The sequence below is a fragment of the Bombus vancouverensis genome, chromosome 2 (assembly GCF_051014615.1).
Source record: "Bombus vancouverensis nearcticus chromosome 2, iyBomVanc1_principal, whole genome shotgun sequence".
Lineage (NCBI taxonomy): Eukaryota > Metazoa > Arthropoda > Insecta > Hymenoptera > Apidae > Bombus > Bombus vancouverensis.
The window spans coordinates 19258109-19285666 of record NC_134912.1 but is presented as its reverse complement, the minus strand read 5'-3'; the positions used below and the strand labels follow the sequence as shown (position 1 = coordinate 19285666).

Below are 27558 nucleotides of genomic sequence, written 5' to 3'. Positions count from 1 at the left end.
AATAACCTGTAATGGATGTTGGAATCAAAGAACCATCACTTTATCTAATGATTTCGGAGAAACCGAGCGATTGTTCTTGAAACTGGACCGCACCGGTTCGTTAATGAGGTAACTCGAACGATTAACATCGTATAACGTGAAATATAACAAGTAACGTTAAAATTTTCCTTCCTTCCTATCACGACATTTTATTTGAACTGCATCCTCAGATCGTTATTTCTATTTTTATACCATAAACAATTAACATTTCAAAAGTCAACGTTGCATTTATAATATTATTTTTGCTTATAACATTATGACAAACTATTTTGTTTAGTCACAGAAAGAATCAGAAATATATTTCGCGTCCCTAATTTGTAAAGTGAGCTTTTTAAAGCATTATTATAATTTATTTTTTGTATTTTGATGAAACGCTTCTCTTATCCTTTTTATATTTCGTTTACACAAAATTTATATACAATTTCATTGCTCGGTTCATAATGAACCTTTAAAATATGTCTTTGTAAACCTTAACTTCTACTATGTAATAGTATAACTATACGTGATGAAATCTTTACAAACGAACCAATTATGTTATTAACCTATTGTTGCTGATAAATCATTGTACACGAGTAACCTTTCATTACATCTGTCTTCGGAAAGTAATCGCAGCTCGAGAATGACGAGTATACAAATCCCTTGATTGTCGTTGTCATTCAAGGAAAATGCTTTCTGGCAAACAAGTTACCTTCGTAATACCGTGTCATTAATTTCATCGCTACAGTTTGGGGTATAATGTCTACCTGTCCTCGTTAAGTATGCGTAAAGAGTGCGTGGGTCGTGTACCGGCTAAAGCGTCTCGCGCATGACAATCAACGTGTAAAGCGAGCTTAATGGATTCGCGTATCTCGTTTAAATCGTCTTCCACGTGAACTTTCGAGCTTCGACGGTCTCACACGCGAAGTCTTAACTGATTAAATTCTTCGACACCCCATTATTATCGACAAGAAAAAGACAAAGACGAAGACGGGCGAGCAAGATAGTAAAACATCCAACGAGCCATTTCCCTCTCACTTTAGGAAATTTCTCTGTATAGGAAAAAATTATACGAACAAACACGAGCCTGATATCGATTTTTATCTTTTAACGACAAAATGTTACACGGGCATAATTAGAAAATTAAAGCGTAAACAGTCAACAAATTTATTAGAAATATAATTCTCTTCAGACAAGTAATCATTTATAAGCATAAATAACAACGTACCTACTGTGGCTCACGAAAGTATGGGCACTTTATTATATCGTAAAAATTTTACGATTATACCTATAATATAACATTTTTTGAAATTTATATCTAGACGTATTTATATTTTCAAATTTATCAGGTTATTCCCTTCTTCGATCATTTTATATCAAAATTCTTTCTTTGTATTCATCGAGTAACATAGAAATCAAGAAACTAACAAAAATAGGTCGAAATGAAAAGAAAAAAATGTAAGGAAAAAGTTAAATTTTATATCTCATAAAAAAACCTGACCTTTATGTTTACATCACCACGCTAACGAATGCCAAAGGGAATGAACGCATTCGACAACAATGTTAACGAACTAGACAGCTTTCTCACATGGCTCGACTAGATTTTCCAGGCTAAGCTGGGACACAGGTAAAATTCTTCATCGTGCATTCCTCAACGTACAAGATAATCCGATCGTTCCTGGTGGGTATCAAGTATCAAGTATCAAGATCTTCCTTGTCCATGTTCCTTGTCCTGTATGTTCGTTCGTCTAGCGAACGTGATTTAATTATCAACCGAATAATTAACAAATGAAACCCATATTTCCAACTAAAACGTTTATTTGCGTCCACTTAACTAGCAAGGGTTGATAATGATACTGAGAGCGCCCAACGCTCCGAGAAATTACCATCCGTCACCGTGTGAACAGGGCCTAAGGTGAGCTAGCGGCAGTCGCTTGGTTCCCAACAAGCAAGAAATTCCGTTACAGGGCCGTATCCATCGCGAGTTGTCGCTTCCGTTTCAGGTCGACGTACATATGTATACGAAACCTGTTCCAGCTCCGAAAATGCAGCACGTACTTCCTTCGTATTCAAAAATACTCGCTTTATTTCGTTGCAGTAATTATCCGCACGTCATTTCGTTCGGGGACCTGGAGCGGTTACGCCTTCATGACACTTCGACTCGATTATGGTACCCTTTTTTGTTCCGAGCACGTACGTTCGGTACTTCTGCGAAATATCATTATCTCCTGTGGATTGTTCGCGATAACAATGACACGAATACGTGACCAAAATTAAGGTAACAAGCAAGATAAATAATTTTATCGCTCCGCATAAACGAATATGCTGAAGAGGTGAAACAGAGTTTTTAACAAATCGATTAATTGACAAATTAAGTAATCGAATACTTAATCCTTTGAGGTTCCTGCTTTGATCGCGTAATATCTGGGAAATGTATCGATGATACGAATAGACAAGTGGGAAGTTATTACATGAAAATTGTGTAAACTCCACCGGTCGGTGGTTTCTCCTTCGAGGTTAGTACCGAGGTGGATCGCACTCTTTTCTTTCTCAGAAACCTTCAGGACGTGGGAAGCGAAAGGCAGGGGCTTCGAAGTATGTTGCACATGTGCCAAGAAATGGGTGGCGCCCAACCATGTGGCGAGAAGAGCATTGTAAGAAGTAAAAAACGTGACACTCTGAAGGATAATTGAACATTTCCAATTAGTACAATTCCTTTTCGTTTCTTTTTCCTATCAAATAAACGATATCCATGATATATCCTCGGGAAACTTGAGGACATTAATGAAACTAATTTTAATGACAGATACATTTCTTCTACCATAAGAAATAAAGTTCACATTGTAATAATTATAACAGTACTTTAGTATAATTCTAAATCACGTACCATTGACGATCGTGCAATAACATGTTTCCGTGTTAACGTTCAATGAATCAAACCCTATGTTTAATAGCGCTACCTCACTCGTGAAGCGTGTTCAGAATTTTTCTTCTTTAACCTCATACCTTTATCACGGTTTTTTCTTTTTCATTCTATTCCACGTTCGACCAACTTCCCACTGCAGGAATAGCAGCCTGTTGCTTCGCTTCACTTTGGCTCGCTTCCCACACGAGATGTACGCGTATGCATGCATACGTCGTTTTTACATATAGACACGGAAGATGATGCAAAGTGTATGGTGTTAAAAAAATTGCTTTGTCTTCGATTGATCTTTATACCCTGAGTACCTGGTAACATATATGTAGGTCTATGTATAGGATATAATTACTTATATACACATTTGAACATATTTCACAATATAGAGAATATATCTCTTTTTAATTAAACCTACAAAGTATTGCAAAAAGATCAGTAGCCAATCAGTAATATTATGACAATCGATATTTTCGAAACATTTAAGAGATGGTAGTAAACTTGCGTTTAATGTTTAATAGAGAGAGAGAATTTTGTTTAAATAGGATTAATTGACAATATCTTAAATTTTGAAGAATATGACACTTCATATTTTTCTCTTATGTTCTGCAAATGTTTGTTCGTTCGTAATTTTGAGTTTTATATTACGCCCAGAAAAGGGGAACGATAAATCTCGAGGAATTCCAAGTAATAATGCTATTAAAAATAATACTCTTTAAAAGAGAAAAACTTATGGTATTTACTTGTCTGTAACTGTTCGTCTCGCTCTTAGAGCAGGTATACTAATTAACGTTTCCTTTGAATGAGATAATAATTTCCACGTCGGCTTTTCTTTACTAAACCAGCCATTATATTTTCCGTAAACGGTATAGAATACTTTGCACCCGGTGATTGTCAAGGATTTTCCTGGTAGCTTTATGCGGAAATTGTTTTTTATTCTGCGACAATCGGTTGCTTTACATGCAACACTTATCGAATGCACCTTCATAGGCCAGGAATTTTAATGAATTATATCTTAAAATTACACAGTATGGAGAATGAGATAATTCTCGAGATTCAAAGGTAAACGTGAACAGAATAACAACTCGTTGAAAATTATTAAGCGATTAGAATAAACAAAAATTTGAGAGTTCAATAGTTTTCCTGCGAAGAAATAAATTCTTCAACATTATCTGTTTGCATAATGGAAAGGGACAGCAAAAAAAAAGGGGGGGGGAAAGAAGTATATTGCAATCAGAATGCTGGATAACCCAGTACATAGTAGGATGTAAAAAAGGGACTAGAATTTTACACATGTCGATTTTGTCGTTCCCTGCGAAGCGAAGGCGCGTGACCCGTAACTGATTGGCGTTACGCATGGTTACCCTTGGCATTTCGTCTGTACTCTGTGTGCGTCTGTAATTATAGGAATTTTATCTTTTACCTTCTGCAGTCGAATAGTACTTCCCGAAGAAACTATATTCTTGTCCGCTAACCACAACCCAAATAAAAGAAAAATCTTTCCAACTTAAATACTGACTATTTATTTACTTTCTACCGCTTTCTTGAAGATCGTATTGTCACTACATATATCGATTTCATCTCAAAATCTATTATATTTATTTAATTCTATTTATGTGTAGTATATATTGTGCAACACGAATCGTCAATAGTTTGCAATAATTATCTAGAAAAAAATCTCATTAGACAAAACACAATATAGTTTCTAATTACATTCAATGAGATGTAGGAGAAAATGAAAATGTCAGATATTCAACGTTAAGTATATTTTTCTCTAATTGACACTATGACAATCGATGATTGATCGATGAATTTATACATCTAGAGAAATGTTGTGCAACCCATTACACGACAAACTGCATGACTTTGGACTTTACGAACATGACGAAAATTATATTCGTCGGAAATAATCAACTACTAGTAAAAGTACCCTAAAAAATAATCGATCTCCATATCGTTAAATATTCTAATATTCCTTCTATACTCTAATTTGAAATTCTCTCAATTCTCTCTTTACTTTACATTATAAACGAGACACTAAAAAATCAAAAACATATCTGTTAAAACACGAAGTGAGAATTCGACGACGGAGAAACAACAAAGTTCTATCCTGACCTACGGACACATCGTTCCGGCGCTGTTACGAATAAAAGCGATAACTGATTTTAAGAAATGGCATTAAGTAAATGAAAGACCGCACTCCGTCTGGCGTATAATTTTGGAGGGTGGCCAAGATAGAGAAGGGAAGAGGAAGGAACGACGAAGGTCAGGACCGTCCCCAACTGTGTTTCATGGGTTCACAAAGGCGCACACGCTTCCACGAAGTCTCAACGAACGAAATGCCTCTGTCTTCTTCATGGTAGTCTCGCTTGGTAGAGCACAAAACAACCTCGACGTTCGCCAACTTCGCTTAACCATCTCGCTTGGATAACGGAAAACGGTACTCGGATCGAGCGCAGGAATTATTGTCGTGCCGGGGTCTCGCTCGGCGTTTCAAATCCGAAAAGAAAAAAGAATGCTGCGAGGAACTTTTTGCACCGCATATACCCGGGATAATAACGATCGATTGTCCATCGTTGTAACTCCAACGGAGAAACGTATTCACCGTGGCGCGTTTCTTGTCACCGGTTCCTGCTGCCACGAGATACCTGATCTCCAATGAAATTGGCTTTACGTGTAAGATGCTTCCACCGTAAGGGTGCTGGAATCACGGATGGAGCGGTAACGAGCATTCTCATAAAGCGAAACGTTATTTTATGGATTTATATAGGTTTTATGTGGATTTATAGAGATTAGAAGTTCCTATTTCTATTCCTCAATGTTCTACGTTTGAATAATTTGAGAAATTGTTAATCGGAAATATATATCGTTCGTGAACATGTTTATAAATTTTTAAAAAACCGCGATTTAAAAATTTAAAACACTACCGGAAGATTTGGGTACTTCTTCTCTATACAAATATTGTACTTTATATATGTAGAAATATTTTATTCAACTTCAGTTATGTGTTGTATAAATATTACAGATACTCGTAAAGCCGAAATAAACCCTGTATTAGGCTTAAAATGTTTACTAAAAAAATACTCTCTAGATGAAAAAGTCGGGGCTCTGGAAAAACCGTTTGTCCTTTCGACGAATCAAACTTTTCCATACGTTTGTCTGTGAAATAAAACGAAAGAATATTATAAGTTTCATTTTTAGTAGCGTCAGGGAACATTAATGTGAATGAAATACTCATTTACTTAAGAATGTCTCTTTTTGTTTCGAAATTCTAACATGCTCCGCAATGTAAGGGAAATAGTAAGCCATAAAAAAACAACTCTATATGTTACGCTTCATCGATACTAATTATTCTCGCCGGCTGTTCTACGACCGTTTTAGCCGAATTCCATCTTTCACGGTGCGGCGGAACAAAATGAAATAGGCGCGCTTTCATTTGTATTATAGTTCACCTGTTGCTCTAAGACCAAAGGTCTGCGAAGGCTGGCGACCGTTAAAAGAGAAATACGAGCGTCGCAGCATCCTCGACCTTTTTTCGAGGAATCTTTTCCCCTCGAATAAATCGACACGACATACGTGCATACGTATGTACTTACATTCACTATAGCGGATCATTTTGTCAGCCTCGTTCGATTCCAAAGGAAACGAAGATGTTCGTCGCTTTCTTCGGTCCCTTTGCTCTTACAGCACGACCATACAAAGGTAAGCAGACGACTACCTACTTACTTACTCGCGATCGTGATCACGAAGTAAACGATTAATGCGCCACGAACAAAGGAACAAGCAGAGAAAGCCAGATTGTTCGTCGTGCTTACCACAGTTGTTATCTACCGATAGATTACCAGACCGCCCACCCTCGCTTTTCTCCAATCCCGCTGCGAGTTATCAGCCGAGAGTGATTCTGGTATCATGGGTGGTCGTGGAAGGTGCAAGCTTGTATTTTAGTTCGATTATAATTCGTTCGTTCACTGATTTATTGCCTAATTAATCTTAGGCAATAAATTACTCTGTTTACTCTATAGTTGTATAATTTAACTCTACCGAATTACAATATATGAAACAGCTTGTTCATTTAAATCAATCTTCTTGGAAGAAAAATTGATGACTGTTACAGCCACTTCCGATTTAATTACCACACCTTCTTTAAGAATGGATAGACAGCTACGTCTTATCGCGTTACGAAATCTACGTTTAAAGACTGCTGTAAATTGCAGGCGAAAGCTAATAAAAGACGCCCATCGACGCGTTCAAACGATACACATGGACAGATGTGAGGTGTGCAGACTGTGGCAGCAGCTTGAAATCGAAAATCCTGACCTAGACCAACGGGAAAGTCGGAAGAATACTACATAACCTGCGGTAACCGGGACCATCTCTCGAAGTTTGCAAAAGGTGGTGGTTGATGGAGGCGTTGGTTCATCACCTGCTCATCATCGAGCGTGGGATGATGCACCGTCCCAGGTAAAAGGCCTCGAAAAGAAATCGAATGAAAAGGGAGAGGCAACCTTGAGGATAACACGGGTTCCCTCCATTATTAATGAATCGTGTGAATATAAAGATCGTGCGTTCGTGTTGGTGTCTATCTCGTGAAGCATCGATCCTGATGTGCGTTTACCCTATGGACCGCAGCAGCATTCGTGGGACTTTCGTGTTTTTTGATAGAGATTTAGGATCGTTTCGTCGCTTGTTCTGGAACTAGCAACGCTGTTACTCCTAGGTTACTAACAAATACGTAAACATCTGCGTGGTTTATTTCAGCAATTACTTATCACGTGGCCCCAATAAGACCAGATCTATTTGGCACGTTCAAGTTTCCAAACATACGCACAGCCGATGCTCAAAACTGATTGGTGAAATTATAGTGATATTATCGTTGTTATATTCATTATGCTATCGTATTACAGGCAGTGATAACGTTATCTCAGAATTATATTTGTTTCATTTAGTACCGAGAAATTTAAATCATAATATACATGGTCAGACCATTGCCATTTTGCATACGTAAAAAAAAATTGCGTTTTTCATTGTATCTTTTTCAAGTTGTGAAAACGTATCGCGATAAAGGATAAAATTATAACTTAATTAATTATGAAGCTTGATAGAGTGATACTTTTAATAATAAAATACGTGACCAAATTTAGATTCTCAAAATTTGGATATATACCACTATGATTTTCAATTTGTTATATAATACGAATGAAATAACAAATTTGTAAAAAACTAACGAGGAAATAACAAAACATTTTATTCAGAAATAGCAGATGTCCTAATACATAGAATATTTATAACCAGAATTTAAAGCTCCGGAAGTTTTCACTATTTTTTCTACCATTACTATAAACGCAACGTAGCATCTGTTGTTATTACTATCACTGTTAATCACGTTATTACTTCCATATGTTATATCGTTCATGGCAGTGGCCACGTAAGAAGCAAAGAAGTAGCGGTATAACCAGGGAAGTTGTTAATCTTAGCGCATAGTACCTACGAGAGTTCGAACATGGATCGCGTTAAAGCTGATCCCTGTAGCATCCATGAATCACGACACAAGGAAGTAATCGAAGACGCTGGCAAGCTGGCGAGCTGGCTTTTTTCTCAGAGTCTCTGGACCAGACGCGTCATGAGTTTCCTTAAAACATCGAGAAGAAGCGAGTTGGCCAGCTGCCGGTGTCCATGGAACGCCACGCGGTTCGTAGCATGTGAAAAAAGGGAGAAGAGGCGAAATCCTTAGAACAGGACGTGCTCCTCTCGTACGAGAAAGCCTCGCTTCCGGGTTCGCCTCTGTATTAGATATTCATGTTCATTTCCTATGGGGCAGGGCAGCTGGTGCTTTTTCTCTCCCACTGCCCCCTCGATGAAACGAGAAGGGAAATAACTTTAAAACGTACACCGACGTCCGTCTCCGAGCAACAACAACCTGCTCGAACACCCACCCGTAGATTACGATCCATGAATTTAACCGTTTGTCGCTGATTTGTATATCTATGCAGTTATAAGCATAAGGAAAGTAGCAAAACAGGTTCCATGGAGTTGGAAGGGTTATGCACGGTGTTAATAGGTAATGAATCGACTCGTGAGAAATTCGAGTTGAAGGAATTTATAGAATAACGTTCGAATGTTCTAAACTGCTCATCTACTAGAAACGCGGAAAACAATATGGAATAAATGGAACTGCTCAATAAAAATATTAGTAGAGTGAATTTGTCGATTTTTGTTAAAGCGCCAGCGACAAAATGGCTCGAAATACGAGATTTTCATTGCGTAAAATAATATGAATGTTCTTTATGACGTGTGTCAGATAGAAGCAGGCAGAAACGCGTCGTATTTCAATACAAGGTTCATCGTGGCTCCCTAACTAACGTAAAGACGAGCGGTGACAGGTAAATTGATATATCAATGAAGTATCGGTCAATGAATCGTAATTATGAATGAACACGCGTGTTTATTGGAAACGTATTCTTCAGCGTAATGTTTTCTTCTCTGTTGGAGAATACCGTTCGAGAATCGATAAAGTATCGTGTTCTTTCCAAACAATAAAAAGAAGTCCATAGTGTAAAAGTAGTGTAAAAATGGTTCTATTAGGTTAAAATAAAATTCTTGACACGATCACGTGAGTTCTAAAAAGGGGCATGTTCCCATGATAAAAAGGGTGCTGTGTAAATCGTGCAGGGAGGCAGGATATCTCGCCAGACCTGTCCTAATATTTACGGAACTGAAGTGCCTTTTCACTTTGCTCCCTCGTCTTTTCCTAAAGAGGACACCGCGAAGAAGCTGGAAACCATTTTGACTGTGTACGCGCCCTTTGTGTCCGTTGTGCATCGCTAGACAAGCACTTATCCCTTAAGGAGCAGCAATTTGTGGGGAATTTCGGGACGCTGTCCTGAAATGACGCTTGAAATCGTCTTAAACCGTTCGATGGATAAGGATACCCGGAAACAAAGTAAGTACGGTAAAATGCTAGAGCACGCGGTAGTAAACGGCAGGTATACATTTCTCAGGTATTTCTCTCGGCTGCTCGTCTATAATAACTAGCTTTTACTCTAGTAGTGAAAAATGTTAATTAATACGCAGTATTTTTGTAAAAGTGGGAAGTAGATTCACTCTCATATCATAAATTCGCTATTTCCACGTATCATTACCAAAGTGAATTCGTAGAACCATGCATTGCTTAATTTTATTATGAACTTCGATAATTCAAGGAACTAAAGTGAATTCGTATAGTCGTGCGCTAATTAATTACGTTACGAACTTTGATAGATGAAGAAATTAAAGTGATGTACTCGTTAACGAACACTTCCCTTATTCATAAGTTTCAAGTACTAAAGGGGCAGAATGTGATTAAATCTTGTTCCCACCAACGATACGAAGCCACCACAAAAGGTGCAAAGTATATCGATAGCGTCGTGCCATCCACACTGCTACGAGGTGCAAAGTGGCGCCATTTATTTGCGAACAACAAAGCTGAATGACACCTTAATCTAGCAAATAATGAATCATCGAACGAATTAAGAAATTCTATTATACTGTACACAGGTGATTTAAGTAATTTGAAGTCAAATTAATATAATTTCGAAGGTTGGTGACATACCTCTAAAGTTATAACGCAAGGAAGCATCGAACCTCAGGAATGTAATAATAATGTCGCGATGGTAATACGGTGGGATCTCGTTTTTCCTATTTATGTATATTGTATTATGTATATTTATGTATAATGCGGAGCTCTAGGGCTAATGCAACAGGTCTTCGCGTACACGCACATATACACGCATAGTACACGATGTAAATAATTACATATTCGCCAAGTCGATGCTCGGTGTATGACCGACAAACGCGTAGATAATATTGCATTGGCAATAGCTAGGTAAAAGAGCAGCGTGAACGATGCATTCCAACAACGCTCACGTTTATGGCACGCCGTTCTATTAGTATCAAACGACCGTTGCAAATTGCCTCTGTTATTGGGGATTGCGTTAGGACAAGCGATGAATTTCCTGAATAAATTCTGTTAAAAACGTTGTATTACGTGCAACATAAGCTATATCACTCGGAAATTGGACGATAATCGCGGTTAATATTACTAGTGAACTCTTGAGACCTATGTCTGAAATGAAGTCTATAAAAAGAACTCTTAATTTTCTAAATCATTGGTATAAATTGAAACGAGGAATCATGCAAATCGATATTTTCCTCAAATCGAACAAATTTTGTAACGACAGAAAAATATGATTCTAAATGATTCTAAATGTACATATAATAATAGTGACTTAAAAGGCGCAGCGTTATCCTATTGGAATAATTTATTAAAAGGTGTATAATCGCACCAACTTGTATCGTTTCCTTTATTTTAGACGTGTCATAGAAATATTCATGGATTAGAAGTCCTTTCGTTGCACACTATAGGTATAGGTATATCAAAGTGACGAACATCATTAGTCAACATACGTGATAGGCAACGAGTCAAGGGAATACATGAATACCTTATCCAATACGTGCTGCTTTTCCAATCTACCTCTCTTTCTTTCTTTCTTTGTTTCTTTCTGGACACGAACCGTACGTCACTTCGTGGAACTCGTTGAGTTTCATCGGCGACAGGCGTACTGCGTGTGCGGGGATTTTTTGAACGGAGCTTCGATACGCACGCTAGAAAGCATCTTGTCTCAAGAGGAAAGAAAGGGCGGGATGCATCATAAGGGCAGGCAAAAACGATACAAGGCCGGTAGTCTACTTGTAAAGTTTATTATAATCCAGCTTATCAGCGACCATAAGTTTCTCAAACGAGAACGAGATATATTATTTGCACTTCTCAAGTTTCACCCTTAAGAAAAATATGGTCATTCATCGATCTATTTAAAGACCTAACACTTTCGTAATTCATTATAGATACAAGAAACTACCATCTTAAAATATTATAATAAAATATTTATTTTAAGAATTCATGTACTACCTTTTTAAGCATCCAGACGATGTTAGTATAACTCAAATTTTTATATTCGCTACCGCCGGTATTCCAAAGGTGGTGGATTACGTTCAGCACCTTGGCTGAAAAAGATTCTTTACGTGAACCAACAATTCATTTGGCTTGTCGGCATTCACTGGCGGCTGTTCTGACTTGAAGAGGTTCGTGTATGCCTTTTTCTACGGGGCTAAGTTGCCGGTGCAGGACAATCCAACGCTCTATTGTTCGTTCCCGTGTACAAAGCAGCCTCGATACTACGCAGATTGCATTGACCATGGGCCTATCTTTCGTCCGGAGTAGAAATCTCTCGTGTCATCGAGATCGAAGGAAGAGGGAACAAGAATTTCGAGGGTGGAAGAATACCTCGTAACTATAATAGGCATCAAGGAGGCCATCGTTGCATGTCGTACGCCTGTTCTGCCTACCTTTTTCATCTCGGATGACGAGCTTCGAAAAACAACCCCAAAGAATCTAATAATTATTATTCAAGACCTTTTGAAGAAAATGTCCTGAGTAAAATTTCATTCGCAGATTTCTTCTAACTAGATATGTGGGTCGAAAAGAAAAAGTTCATCAGCTTGAGTATCGGCAACAGTAAAGATGGATGAGTTGAATAATCCAACGAGTCCTTTGGCCGTAGATCAAACGAAGTTTTGTGTGCGTTATTCTGGTTTTGAGTGGTCGCTGCTGGCGTAGTAGATTCCAAAGAAAAAAGGGTACGATATTATATACTGGCAGAGATGGGTAAAGAAGTGCGAGGAAAGAAAGGTCGGAGAAAAACAGACCGTAAACCGCGCGGGACGACACGGGATGTCAGCGTTGTCTTTCTTTTCCCATAACGGGATTGGTAAGAACTTCTTGGATTGATTTACGCATTCAGCGCCTCTTTCTACTTCATTCCCTGTGTCTAATTAAGAATTACATGGTACCTGGCGAGAATATTCTAACCCCCATATATAGCGTAAAATAATTACTTCTATGTTCGTTGGAACTCGTGCTAGTGTTTTACTTATGTAAAACGTATCATTAATATAGAAGCTAAATGCCAGTAACAATCTGATCGACTTTGTCACGGTCTTACACGGTCAATTTTCTACTGGCGTGTTTCGCATAGGTAATCAAGTTCGGTGTAATTTCACGCATGTTCACATGGCGTATTACTAAGTCGCGCGCGTTAAAAAGAAGGTATGGGCGTCTCTGAGCTCGTACACTCGCGAAAAAATGGTCGGCAAGAAGCACGACATATGCTTCTACACGGTGCGGCTACCAAGTGTGCCAACCATACGCACATGGCCGGCAAACTGACTTTTTTACTTCTTTTACGACACGATGTCCTCTCCTGCGGCGCGAACAGGCGAAACGAGCTTTGCATGCGGCTGTGTTTTCGCTAAGCGGTGTCAGGGGTCAGTAAAAAAAAAGAAATTGGACCAAAAGAACAACCTTGGATAGCAGTCGAATAAAGAAGGCTACAGAAAGAAAAGGTTCTTTCAATCTTTGCCGATACATTCGTATTCCAATTCTGAAATTTTACGAAGGAAGTTTTTATTAAAAATTGGTCTCAGTTCGTTGAAACGGCCGACAACCGTATACAACGACTCGTACAGACGTAATACCCTCATGTATTTACCGTATTGCGGAGTTCACAGTAAAGGTATCCTCTAGAAACGAAACCAAAGAGTATCTTATTCCTCTCGCATAAACGGGTTGAGACAACACGGTGTTCCTTAACCGCGATTGTGTCCGACGAGAAGCAAGCGTACATGCCGCTGCTTCTTCTGGCACTTCCATCTCAGTGGCGTTCCCACACCAAGGCTGCTACCAGAGTGTAACGTTATATCTTCGCCGCGCTATGGTGGTTCTTTCACTATGGCGACCAACTCGTATCTCGCACACGTTGTACTTCAGCAGGCTGCATGGGTGGCCGAAGAGCGACAACAGACCAGATTTCACCGCTCCTTTCAACTGGTCAAGGTGATTTGCAATGTCGAATACGTAAGGGAGAATTTGCTAAGATCAAGAATTACTTCCAGAATCCTTAAACATTCCTTAGAACGACATTCGAATTTACATTCAAGTGTTCGTCTTTCAATTCGTATAAAACACACGTTCTGACAATTTCAGCAGTGATGCCAAGGGAGATCTTCTTCTTTGGAGAAAAAATAGGATTTCTTTAAGGCCGTTCGTCCATCTGGTCTTATCTTTTTGCGATCACCAAGGCTCTAAACATGGTTGAAACGTAAGGTGCATGCAAACTAACTATATACCGACATCTTGCCCTCCGCCTTTTTTTTCTGTCCCTTGAAGGCGTCTGAATTCCCGTCTCAAGTTCAGTGCCACCTACAAACAGGCTCGCAGGTTAGTCTCGGTTCTCCTGCCGCTTGCTTCTCCACCTCCACCAGGCATAGCAGGGCCACGGCGATTCGTACCACGACCACGATGCAATAATGCGGTACCTGAGTGTCTTGGCCCCTCGGGTAACTTAACCCCCAATGCCTTTCATCCCTCCTAGACCCCCCTGTCTCGCCTACTGCAGCCACACCATCCGAGATTCTCTGAAGTCCACGTAACAATGGCCAAACAGATTTTCTTTATGCCTATTCTTCATGGATGCGCCATTTTCTTGGTGCACATGCCGTATCATGCAAGGTATGGGGATGTCCTGAAGCTGCAAAAGAGACTCATACGTCTGTGCATTTCGTTGGCCAGCCAAGCTTCGGAAAGGAAGTGGATTTTCGCTATTTTAACCAGCGTTTAAATTATATAGCCCTTTCGTACTTGCGTACTTTCACAAATACTTGAATATTTGTTTTACTAGTTTTAGTTCCTTTGAAATGCTTTTTAGGACATAATTTATTTCAAAATAAAGATTTTTGTTTCTTTATCCCCTAATTTTAATAACTAGATTTTGAAACCTACTAAAGATTTTTAATGATATTAATTCCCTACTGTGAATTTCATTCACAAACAATAGTACGTATAATATATTTTTCGGAGGATTTAGGATTCTTCTCAATTAATTGATAAAACGATTCATATCGCTTAACCGGGGATGATCAATATCAAACGCGACGTGATCCGAAGGTTATATGTACGTGCCGAAGACGCGAAGGAATGGGACCTCGAGTTCACTTGTTCATCCAGTCTGACCGACGACGAACGACGAGTGGTGAACGTTTATCCCAAGTGACGAAGAGAAGGGAACGCGAGTTCGCGATATCGAGTCCCGGTTTGGACCAGAGCCTCGTCCCCGGAGACATATCTGGACTGTTTTCTTCAAGACTGGTTGCCTCATTTGGTATAGAAGACAGCCACCTTGCGAGCGCAGACTCGTCTTGCGGCGAATCGAAGCTGCGGGACGGACGGATGTGGCTCGTTCTTCATCCTTTCGGTACACGAGCGTACGTCGCAATTTTACACAAGTTTGTCGTCCGACAGGAAAACATCACCTTACATGGCCAAGCAATACGATTCTTTTGTTCATCGCGCGTTCACGATTCCGACAAGTCAAGGGTTTACGTGGAAACCACGTATTTCATACCGACCGTTCGATACAGTTATTATAAATAACGGATGATAGATGTCAATTTGGAATGATAGCAACGTATTCGGTTCATAGAAATTCTCCGCAATATTCGATTAATCTCTTACAAATTTATCAGAAACCGAGTATCGAAACATTACGTATATTTATAATAATATCCAATCTGGGCGATTGAAAGTGAAGAGAGTATTCAAACTAAACTTTGATAGAAGTATAATCTACCTTCCTCAAGTCGAAATTGACCTCATCATCACTTACGATTTTATACGTTTTGATATTCAGAAGTAAGAATATGAAACTGTGTGTAAAGAGAAACGCATTAAAATTAATCACCTTTTACAAATATCTTTTATTGTTCAATAATCTTCATTTCTACTGACTGTCATAGATCACCAATTAAATAAATGAATAATCATTATTCAATATATTTTTCTGATGGAATGCCATTCATTTATAAGTAAAGATAATACGAAGATTAATTAAGAACAGAATAAATAGCTAAAAGCAGAAATAAAAACATATCAGCTTAAGTGAAAGTCTACTTTTTCCTTCGAGAAACCTCTCGTTTTCATTAGCACGTAATACACAGTACAATGTGGTATATGACAGAAGTCTTTGAATTGCAAATAACCGAAAGCTGTTCAGAGAAAAGGCAAGAAAGATCTTGTCAGCAGCGTTTTTCCTCCGTGACTGTCAAGAGAAACTCGCGATGTTCGATTTGTGGTATACCGAACGACGAGAGAAAAGCCAGACGGAAAATAAGGAAGATTACGTTCCTCGCTATCGTAACGCTTAGTACCCTTTTCCTACTGGGAATCGGATGTCGCCTTTACTCGCGTGACGAGAAACTAGGAGAACACGTGAGAAAAACGCGAGAGCATAATATTCCCTCGTATATGCGTTACCCTTGTGACTTTACCATAATTAAGGCTCGTTGGATTTCTATTTTATACCAAGATTCAAACGTCGGATATCCACGAAAAACAAAACAAACACAAGCGATAAATAATACCTCGATAAATGATTCTTCAGTCAGACTTTTTGGTCCTGATTACATCTATCGAAACTAATTCTTCAAGTTAATTGATATATACGCTTCATTTTTACATGTATGCACTCAACGTGTACGAAGATTCTTAAAGATCTTAATTCCAGAAGATGTTGTAAAACTACATTCCGCGGACGACACAGCCGCAAGTTTCATCAAGATCGAAGAACGAACGGCTAACTCGAAATCCTGAGAAAAGGAAGAAAGAGAAAAACAGCACAGAGATGGTCCGGGAGAAGGAAGAACAGGAGAAAGCAGAAAGGAGACGCGAGGAAAAGAAAATGGCAAGAAGCGTCGAAGAAGAGCGAAGAAGATTCGAGTAGCGAAGGAGAGGAAGAGGACGCAGGCCGAGGTCTCGTAGCGTGCAATCTTCGCCCATTGAAGACGCGCTGGGAAACTGCACGGTTATTATGCCTGAATGGAACAGGGGACGGGATGTGCAGGACGGGCAGGAATGTCGAAGGTAGCAGAGGATGGACGCGAAACGTACGCGTTACTCCTGGCAAAGGGGAGGTTCTTGCTCCGCAACCGCGACACGCAACCTGGAACCATTGGGTGGGGTTGTCCACGACCGAGTTCCTCGTTCGAAAACTTTCAGGAACCGTGTTTGAAGAGCGAGTGACGGTTTCTCGTGTCGTGGCATGGTCGTTGTTGATTTTACGACGCACTCTCGGTGCCCTCGCCTCGCCGGTTTTATGAACTTACTCGACAGGTTGCCGTTTGCTAACTGGTTGCTCAAGTTGTGGTGATTGAATCTACAACCGACCCGATTAACCACGCTTTAAGCGACAATACTATCGCTGTGTAATATTATTTTATGAAAATCGCAAACATAGTGGTTCGCGAAAGTATTTGGATTTTTACAGAAAACTTTCATTTGTGTTTTGTACGTATTATATGAAACATCTTGAAATTTTAGTAGATTATTACGATTATATTGGTCTTTGACATCAATTTGAATTGCAGCAACAAAATTTTTCTGTGACTAAATCCAAATTCTAGAATTAATTTTCAGCCCATCGTATAATGTAAGTAAAATAACAAATTTTGTAACACAATAATTATAAAATGAAAGCAGCGAAAAGTATTCAACTTTTACTGTACATCACGTGTTATTCAGACATATTAAATGCCCTAACATCAATAACTGACAGTGTTCTTTAATGTTGGTGAATTTTGATAATCGTGTGTATTACACGAGTTTAAGAGATCTTTCTTACGAGAGTCGCCGTTGCGCTGTGGTCCATTTACGATCGTACCTTAGCTTTCCACTGCTCAGTTAGATTAAAGTTGTCTATGATAAAAACTGATACGCTTCTGTTTCCTGTTACTGCGTATTAACTTCGTTCCACATTATAATGGAGCACCTAGCGGTATTTCTGTTTCTTCATTATCTAACCGTAATAAGAGAACTTATTAACGCGTTGGTATCCACCGGCAACTACTTGTTTTTTTCCTTTATGTAACAGTCTATCGAGGCCATTGCCACAATTTTGTTTCGCGCACATCCGTGAAAGACTTTTCTTCCACCACGAGATCCTGTTCTTTTCTCAGTATGCGCGTTTATGTGCAAGTGCGTGCGTATCTGGAGACAGGATGCTGACGAGTGGATCATCGAAGCGGCTGGAACGCCTCCATTCAAAGAGTCAGTATCGTACAAGTCACGTACAAAACATGCTTGATAAGAAGCACCTATAGACCGCCATAAGGCAAGTATTTAAAAAAGGATCCCGAATGTCATGAAAGACACATTCGACAACAAAAGTAGTGTACAATTCGACATAATTGTGATACAACGTCCTGTAACGTTATTTGATACGAACAACTATTTCAACTGATAAACTAAATATTGTCTGTTCAATAACTCTGATGATCTCACTCGCTTTTATCATTTTAAAATAAAATATTTCATGACAAACAACTAACCGAGAATTCTGACGATCGTTCATTCGACGATCGTTGTGATTAGAGATACTATATTGCAAAATTTATGTTTTCCAAAACTTCGCCACCATGCAATCGTTGCACCATCTCGAAATAGTCAGTGGAGAAATTAGACGAGTTCATCGATTTTTCTGACGCTTTCTCTCCAAGACAACGTCTTGCTACAAGCAAGAAACATCATCTCGGCATTGAATTCCGGGCCAATACGGACGCCCCCCTCATCAACCTCAATTAAACTCCACCGTCTCGCACTTATGCTCACTTCGCACCCGAGGCGCACCGAGTGTTGCTGGTGTTAAGTCACTATGTATTATTGGTCGAGCCAGTTCGTCTCAAGAAGGTTGTTCTGCAGTCTTGGAATCATCAAAGGAATCCTTGTTTCCTCGTTTCTGATCGCAGAAAACTGCTACGAATAAGCGAACAATCGCCCCTCGTACGAATTACTTCGCGTTTTTGGTGCCTGCTCGAAGAAAGATCGAAGAGTGCAATTAAAACTTTCGATTTGAATTTGACTTTTTAAACCATTAGTGATGACGAGTACTTTCTTCGCGCGTTTCCAGTACGCGGTCCAGTGAACTTTACATTGCTCACACGGCGTGCAGTAGAAAGTTTCTTGTTTACATATTATACATTATACAGTAATTATAAAATCGCGCTCTATTGTATCGCCGCGAATTTCTCAACATTCTCGTACGTCCAACGTTGCCTGTAAGCGTCGCGTCGGTCACTCCAATTCCCGATACCAAGAACAAAGGCGACGCGACGTGGTATTTCAACACGTTGATTTATAAATCTTCATCTTTTTGCGATTCGACAGCAACGAAGAAGAAAGATAAGTAAAGATAAATACGAGTCGTGATTGATACCTTTAGCCTTGTCGACTAGCGACATTTAGACTGTCACGATCAGCAACCATTAAGGATCCACTAAGATCTTTCCCTGTTAGTGACCCTCGGAGTGTGACCATGCTCCTTGAGACTTGTATGATTCAAATTTCACGCCGGACATGACGTTGAATATCACCGTTAGGATTATACATCGGTAAGAGCAATGTCGTTGAACTTCAATGCTCGATCATAAAAAGGTAGATCCTCGATTCGACGAGGGCCGTCTCAAAACCTTCCAGTGTGGCGATGAATGCGAGCAGCGTGTAGGTCTTTGAACTTGCTCCTTACGAGCAACAAGACTCGATTTCGAGCATGCACCAACGTTTCTTTTCACGGCGAGCGTGCGTTTCGGAAGAGGCTCTATATCATTTTCTCACGTCCTGAGTGCAGAACAGAAAAGCCAGATACGATCTGACAGCGAGCGAACATCGAAATCCGCAAAATCTTTCACGCAAGATTGAATATCGACCGACGATGTAGAAGCGAGCGAGTAAAAGAGAAAAAAAAGGAAAGAAAAGAAAAGATGTTCCACGTCGATACAAAATTGCATCGACAATGTGTTATGATTACATTTTCCAAGAATCTTCTCAATTTTTTGAAAGTTGATAATTTTTCGTTAATTTCAAGATAATACCCTGGTTCGATAACGAAATCGATAAGATGATCGTACAAAGATTTTCTTCGTTGAAACACGAACTCTAAATTAAATTCCTAGACGCTATTATATTAATTATATTAATCACATACACGGAGATTACCATTAAATATTAAATGCCTATTAGATGACTATACCATTATACGCAAACATATAAAAAAATTCTTCATCGGACAGGAGAATTATATTTTCTTTCGGTTTATGCAAAACCGGATGACGCATCCTTTAATAGAACGACGACGAGAACATAAAACGGTTCTTAAGAAAACGTTAGTAAAATTTACTTCGGAAAAATCCTCAACTGGATTCAACTAGAAAATCAGTTATTCTATTTGTAGGAAGTTTCTGAGCGAAAGATACTGGATTTTGCGCAATTTTCCATATTCATAATGAAAATTATGGACGTAAATGAAGAAATATACGCACGGATGAATTTCTTCGTCGAACACAAGCAAAAAAACCTATCTTGGAAATATTTAATTCAAGAATAATCATGTTTCATACACGGTAGTTTCAAACTTTACGTTCAAAGAACTTTCTTACGGGCAAGTTGCTGCAATCGTGTTTTTTTTACATCTTCACGTAAACCGGAATGTAACGAGAATTTCTCTCTTGCACACTCTTCAACACGTTACGAATTACGCTCCCGTAACATTGCAGTCAATACCGTCATAACTTGCACGTAGTCAGGTCATTCTGAGATTCCTGCGTAGAATGAAAAGCAACATGAATGGAAGAGAGGTAAGCAGTCACCGTTAAACCCTCGCAGCAGGATGCATCTTTCGCCCGTAAGCTAAATGGACTCCATTTCACTCAGAATTCCTTGACCATGTTGCCAGATTTTCGTTTTCGATCTCTGATCAATTGTGAAATTTATGCGTTTATGAATATGTCAGAATAATTTTTACCTAATAATTAAGAAGCTGATCAGAGAGTAACGAGCGTAAAGAGAAAGATTATACAATCGTTTTGTTGTAGATATTGATTTTGAAAAATTGTATTATTATCAGCAAGTGCTTTGCGTACTACTGGAACCTGTTCATGTATCTTTATTATCTCTATAGTAAGAGTGAATTTTCGTAAATTCAATTTCTACAATATCTGTGAAGACACTTGTCAACATTAGTTTAAACATATTTGGTATTTGATGATAATGTTGTTTCATAAAATCACTCCAAACTATTTAAATATAAAACAATATGATTCTACACGCAAAATCTGACATAAAAGTTATCTACCGTTGAAATAGTTGTCCACAGCCTAGTTTATTACATAGGCAACTAAAATGATACCAAACTATATAGAGTATTCATAGAGAGAGTATGGCACAAAGTCAGAATAATCGTGGAATGTCGATGGGGCACAATTGGCTTTTTGTGCGCGCTTAGATTCGGCGGGTGTATCATTTCATTAACCCATTAAACAATTACGGTTAAGCCCGGTACACTTAGGCTCGTGTCTACAACCAGCTGTGAATGCGTTCCTTGTAATTGAACTACGTTAGTTCGGTCTCTTTCTTGGTTTGCCAGACACGTGGGTCCGAGGTTCTTACCATAGAGATTGACAATCGTGTTCCCACTAATTCTGAACATCCAGTCCATGCGACTGTCTAATTAATATACCGTTTTTACTTATCTACTCCACTAAACGATCTATGATTTTCTGCATCAATCGTTCAATTCCTTTCTCCTGTTCCTAATCGTCTTTATCGTGAAATATTTCGAAAAAATATCAAGAAGTTAAAATAGAAATGAATATTTTAGACACTGAAATTTTGTTCACATTGCTCCTACTACAAACGAAAGTTGGTAAGGTGGAGTTGTATGTTTGCAGTAATCTTCGTTACGAAATGATTACGACGGTTGTGCATAGCGGAAATGCGGCTTGGATAGCACGAAGTAACATAGAGAAATAAGTATGTATATCGTTAGAACGCGAGACAATGTACTAAGTAAAGCGTGGTCGATGCACGAGGTGAATGCATTGTCGCTCGACCCTGATTGCTTCTGCTGCCGCCACAGTACCAGCAGAGATAGCTCAATTGTTGAACATCCAATGCTGCTAAAGTTCATTCATGATAAGTCAAGGGCGTTAGGTACTATTTTCAATAAACGAGATATAGATCAAATTAATTAACCTAAACCTGGAGCTTGTTTTAGGAATTAGTTGCTAAAAAATTATCGAAGACAGGTAGTGATCACAAATTGAAAACTTCTTCTGCACCATTGTACACGATATTTAAAGTTATCTGTCATGCAAGATGTGCAAAACTTTTAATTTATAAAGTAAGTGATGTAGTATACAAAGTCGAATGATATTATATTAATTTCTTCTCGAAAGAAATCAAAAGAACTAGAATATCTCTTCTCTAAAATTAATCTACCGTACGATTTAGGCTATGGTTACGGTTGATGCGTGCTCTGACGAACGAAAGATCTGATAACTCATGAGACTCTAAATATTTGATCGTTCTAACGTATTCATTAGAATAACAATCTCTTGCATACACATATCAAAATCGTCAAACTTCCATAAGCTCTAATGGGAGTGTTATTAGTCCGAGATAATAGAAGAAACGGAGCAAGATGTAAAACCTTGTCACAAGTAAGACAAGAAGCATCGCGATGGTCAAATCACTTGGAAACATCATCGCGCAAGATGATTCGCGAGGTGATGCGTCATCGGTGGCGATCGTCGTCATCGACATCGGTTCAAGTGGTGTTGACCCGGACTCGTTCCCTTGCATCCATGCGACTCGTTATCAATTCGTGGGAACGCCATGGCTATCCCGTACTAATTTTCCACCCGACGATCTCATTCGCGACAAGGTTTGCTAAAATAATTATCCTCCGAGAAGATACGTGAAAAAATCCCATGTAAACGACTTTAACAAGTGTGAACCATACGAGTAATACGAAGGAAGAAGGAGAATGTCATCTCGTGTGGTTTGGAACATGAAGTAATGCTGTTACTAAATAATCCTAATGGCAGAGTGAAAGGATATTTGTCACGTTCACGCCAAGTTTCTACCCGAATAATTCTTGATTAAGATAACATTCCTTTGATCGGTCAAACAGCAAGAACGAAACAGTAATCAACGACTGCTATAACAGTTTATTAACAATTGTTCGTTCGATAGTTCAAACGTCATCGATGCTAATGTGTTCGTGAAAAGAAATTAATTTCTGATATATTATCCAAGGCGAACCAAAGGACAGGACGATAAATTTCTGGACGTAAAGATTTACTTTTATTATTTCGACTTTACTCTTTCGCTTGACGGAGAGCATCCTGGACTGTCCCAAGATCAGTTACATATTTCTAATTCGCGTCCCGATCATTTCATAGCTACCGCGAAATCGTAGCGTTCGATTCGAGTCTCGACTTCATGGTTGGCTGACTACCGCTCCTCTATGTCTTTCCTTCGCATACTAAAGAGAGAAAAGAGAGGAGAGACGTTGCGTCAAGAACGCGAGGGAACGCGTTCTTGCCTCTTCCGCAGGTTGCTACAGCTTTTTCACTCGACCGATACTCAGTCGAAGAATTCAATGAAGAATCGGCACATGATGTTTGATTCTACCATTTTCTCGCCATATTTGGTTTGTCGCCTGTGTACCATTTCAACGTGGTTCTTTTACCCGACAATTTTTTACGACATCGTCGATTAATCGATATAATGAGGTATTGTGGAGGACAAAGATCGATCGGAAAATAAATCACAGTATATACAATATATTCTGCTAGTATTAAATCTCTAATACGATTACATGCTTGAATGGAAGGAATGTAAAAGCCTACAACGCGATATCAGAGAGAACTAAAATAGTAATTATATCTACGAGTATGACGAACAAATCTAATCGTGCACCGAGTAAGCGAAATCGTGACGTATTATCGTTTGTGCGTGTCATTTGATTGGAGGACCGATTCTTAATTAAACTCGTATGTAGTCATTGGACGTGTACAAGTGGATTGCAAATTGATCGTTTGAAATGACAAAGAGCGAGTCGCAAGAAAGCACCTGGCAATAGCTCGCGATTCTTAAGGAATGGTATTCACGGTTTAACAAAAGTTCCAAACGAGACACGTTGTACCATTGGCCTCATTCTTGGCCGAGCGCTCTGGGTGAACCGATCTTATTAAGGCTTAATTAGCCATTTAACAAGATATATTTAACTTACGGTGTACACAACGGCTACATGACGAAAAGTGAAAGAATCTGAGGTCGTTAAGCAGCCAATGCATTAATTACAATAGATTTTACCAAGAAACGAAACATTTACTTCGTTCCCTTGTTGGTATTTTAATCATCAAGTAAGAAAGATAAACATACATGTTTTTCGTTGATTCGAAAATGTGGAACAACGGAAGAAAGAAATTGAAGCACAGAAAGAGAATCACGCCTATATGTTCCTACCAGGGATCTCTTATTTGCTTATCTGTAAGGTAATAGCGTCTGCTTGTTGTTTTGCTGAGATAGGGGATTTTTATTTTGAGTTTGATAACGCGCTTCAGGTGAAATCTACAGGTGACGTATCTAAATCGCGAAGATTTCAAAGTGTACATATTTGTATTATTTTTAATCTGGCGAAATTCACATTAAAAGAATGTTATTTCCAATGTTGCCGCTTCTAATAACTGTATTTGTTGGACAATTTTATTAAAGACCTTGATAAAAAAAATTACGTTTTATGTTTACAAATGAAACATCGCTGCAAAACTATGAATCACAAAGCAATTATTGCGTGATATTTTATTCATTCAATTGCGTGATATATTTATATATATTTATAAATGTACGTTGCATGAAAAATGATTAAGATGCTCTTTCAGCACATAAGTAATGTAAAGCAAATAAAAATTGTTAAAATGATTCAACTATATACAGCGTTGTTTATAAATTTACGCTACAAAATAAAAAGAAACTATTTGCCATAAGTAACAGTTACGTATATCAACTAATTAATACACGTAAATGTCTGGCGTTCGTGTTTTTTAATTTTTTCGCTAAGATATGTTTACGCGCTATGTTTTGATACGGTAATAGGTTCCTATTTCAAAACTTGATATGATTTCTCAGTTGGAAGAGAAAAAAAATAAACATTTGACGAACCTCTTTCCTCGATGACGTCGGCCTTGACGACGTACACCAGCACGAGGAGTACGCAAACCCCGAGGATCCTGGCTAGTCTCATCTTTTATCCAGGCCTTTCAATCCAGGAAGAATTCCCCAGGCACCTTCACAATAAAGATCGACGCATATCCACTACACCAGCACCGCACACTTAATAATATCGCACTATATATCACTCCGAATTTTTTTGGACGCCCCCTGAACGATTTAGCGACAACAGGGCGATGGTAAATAGTTCCACATCGAGAATCAAGTGTCATAGAAGTAGTAACAAGTTGCTTATTACGGTATCAGGTGAATTAGACTTCCATCGGAATCTCCTCGTCAGGTCTATATATCAGTCCACTTCAAATAATTCAAAGTCTGCATCGTACTACACACGCTCCGTTTCAGTTCCGCGAATATTCCTCGATTCGAATTACTTATTCGAATTAGGCAAGAAGCACGAAAAATTCGAACCACGTTCAAATTCAAGCGTTTTGAACGCATGCGCGCGTAACGACTCCGTTTTCACCGTGATTTGTTTTGTAACAACGCCGGTTGCACACGGGGGAAGAACGATTTCTTAAACACTCTGTGACAAAGACACTGCAATTTCACTGACTCGAATGGACGAAACTCACTCGCGATTTATTCGATGAAAATACATATTCATCGAACGATAATTTAATAAAATTCGACTACCGTATACGAAGAAATTGGGTTCAATGTAAGAAAGCGCTTGATCGACCACCTTCTCAGGCGTCTCTCGGTGGACAGCCTTACTCCCACGCTGGCCGAGTCAAGAATACGCGCGCCTTGTCAAAGACGAGTCGTGATTCCGTTCGAAGACGGCAGGTGGCGGTAACATTGGGGCCTGACGGACGCTTACGAACAACGCCGATGATCAACGAATCGATAAGCGGCATCGCTGAAAGTGCCTGCATAGATATAAACATCGATTTTTAAATACGTGATTGCAACATGAATAATATTTCATCAAATCATATTGTTAGTGTTTATACGAACCATATTTATCGACACACCTTAACCTTACATTAATTGTTGACATTACACGATCGATGTAATGTTGTAAAATCGTATTGTACATACAATACGAATAGAAGGATTTACTTGTTTAGTTGTTTAAAAATCACAGATTGTCAGTTAAAATTCAAATGCATCGGGTCATTGTCCATCGAGCCAGGTAAGACATGTCGGCATATACGGGCCTGTCGATTCCTTGAAGACAGTAGTCGTTTGATCGTCGCAAAAATCATCGAGAGACTGGTTTCTCGTCGCCGAGGAACGCATCTAGAGTACGTGTGCACATGCAACTGCGTACCCAAGAGAAAACTTGATACAAAAAGGTTGCGATGAACTACGGTGGAAAGAGAAAATACGTCTACGATCGATTTTCTATCGATTAATTTAAAACGATGTAAGGTTTCTTATCGGATGAAAATAAATAACCGTAAATAATTTTTATCATGTAACATGTATATCTGTAATATTAAATATATTTAAAACAATTTGAAGCACGTGTTAATTTATAAAGATAAATACATTTTTTTCAGTTGGTGTTTTTATTTACATATGTATATCGAGATTTCAATCGAACACAAAGTTCGATATTTGACATTTGGCAGCACTGTATCCAAACAAACGTTTGCGAGGGAGAATAGTAACAAAACGTGTCCGGTGTGAATTAACAATGTATGTTTAGTTGTTAAAATAATGAGTCTAAATAGTGAAAAGTGCAAGCTTAATGATAATTTACCTTTAATTTCAACTATGAAAACATAGGAAAAATCTCGATACTTCGAGATAGAGTGAATAAAGGGCATGTTCTTCGCACGATTTGGATGGAAGAAAAATAGAGATTGCAAATGGAAGGGACTTTTTATCTATACGATATCTTTCAACAGGTAAGTACAAATGAAGTATCCTTATACTTGTCGTGGCAAGTTTTTTCCGATGTACGTGGCACATAATCATACGGTGATGCGATGCAAGTAAGAAAATACTGTCAGTTGAATACCTATATACAATGAAATTCTGATGATTGAAACTTCTGTACGTAGACATTTTCGAAACTTTGGTCATCACGTATTGACAGTCATAGAAGTATTATTAATTAAGTATTTGTTACAAATAATTCCCATGTAACATATTTGAATCTCAATCTTGTTATGACATAACCTTTATTGACATTATTGGTTCAACTTATTGAATTTCTTAATCGTTGTACGTATATCTAATCCATTATAACTTTCATATGATCGATACGTAGATTGTGAAGTTCGATTATGAAGGAAAGCAACATGGCGATTCACTTTAAGCGAATGTTTCATTCTAATCGAAGTACCTATATGATTTTATATGGAAACGAAATATTATCGTTTGATTTGTACATTTTATCCTTCTAAAATCTTTTACAAATGTTTTCATCGCGAATTTCTTTCCCTGTAAGCTCTTTTGCTTC

The 27558-nt window shown here is 38.6% G+C and overlaps 1 protein-coding gene across 1 annotated transcript in view; it reads right to left on the bottom strand.

The window, feature by feature from the left end:
• Positions 1-25862, bottom strand: part of Egfr (epidermal growth factor receptor) — a 172410-nt gene extending 146548 nt beyond the window's left edge. The window contains exon 1 of the mRNA XM_033336225.2: positions 25074-25862. Within this exon, the coding sequence (XP_033192116.1) occupies positions 25074-25155 (82 nt within the window). The 5' untranslated portion in view covers positions 25156-25862. The remainder of the gene's footprint in view (positions 1-25073) is intronic.
• Between the last annotated feature and the right edge of the window lie 1696 nt (positions 25863-27558).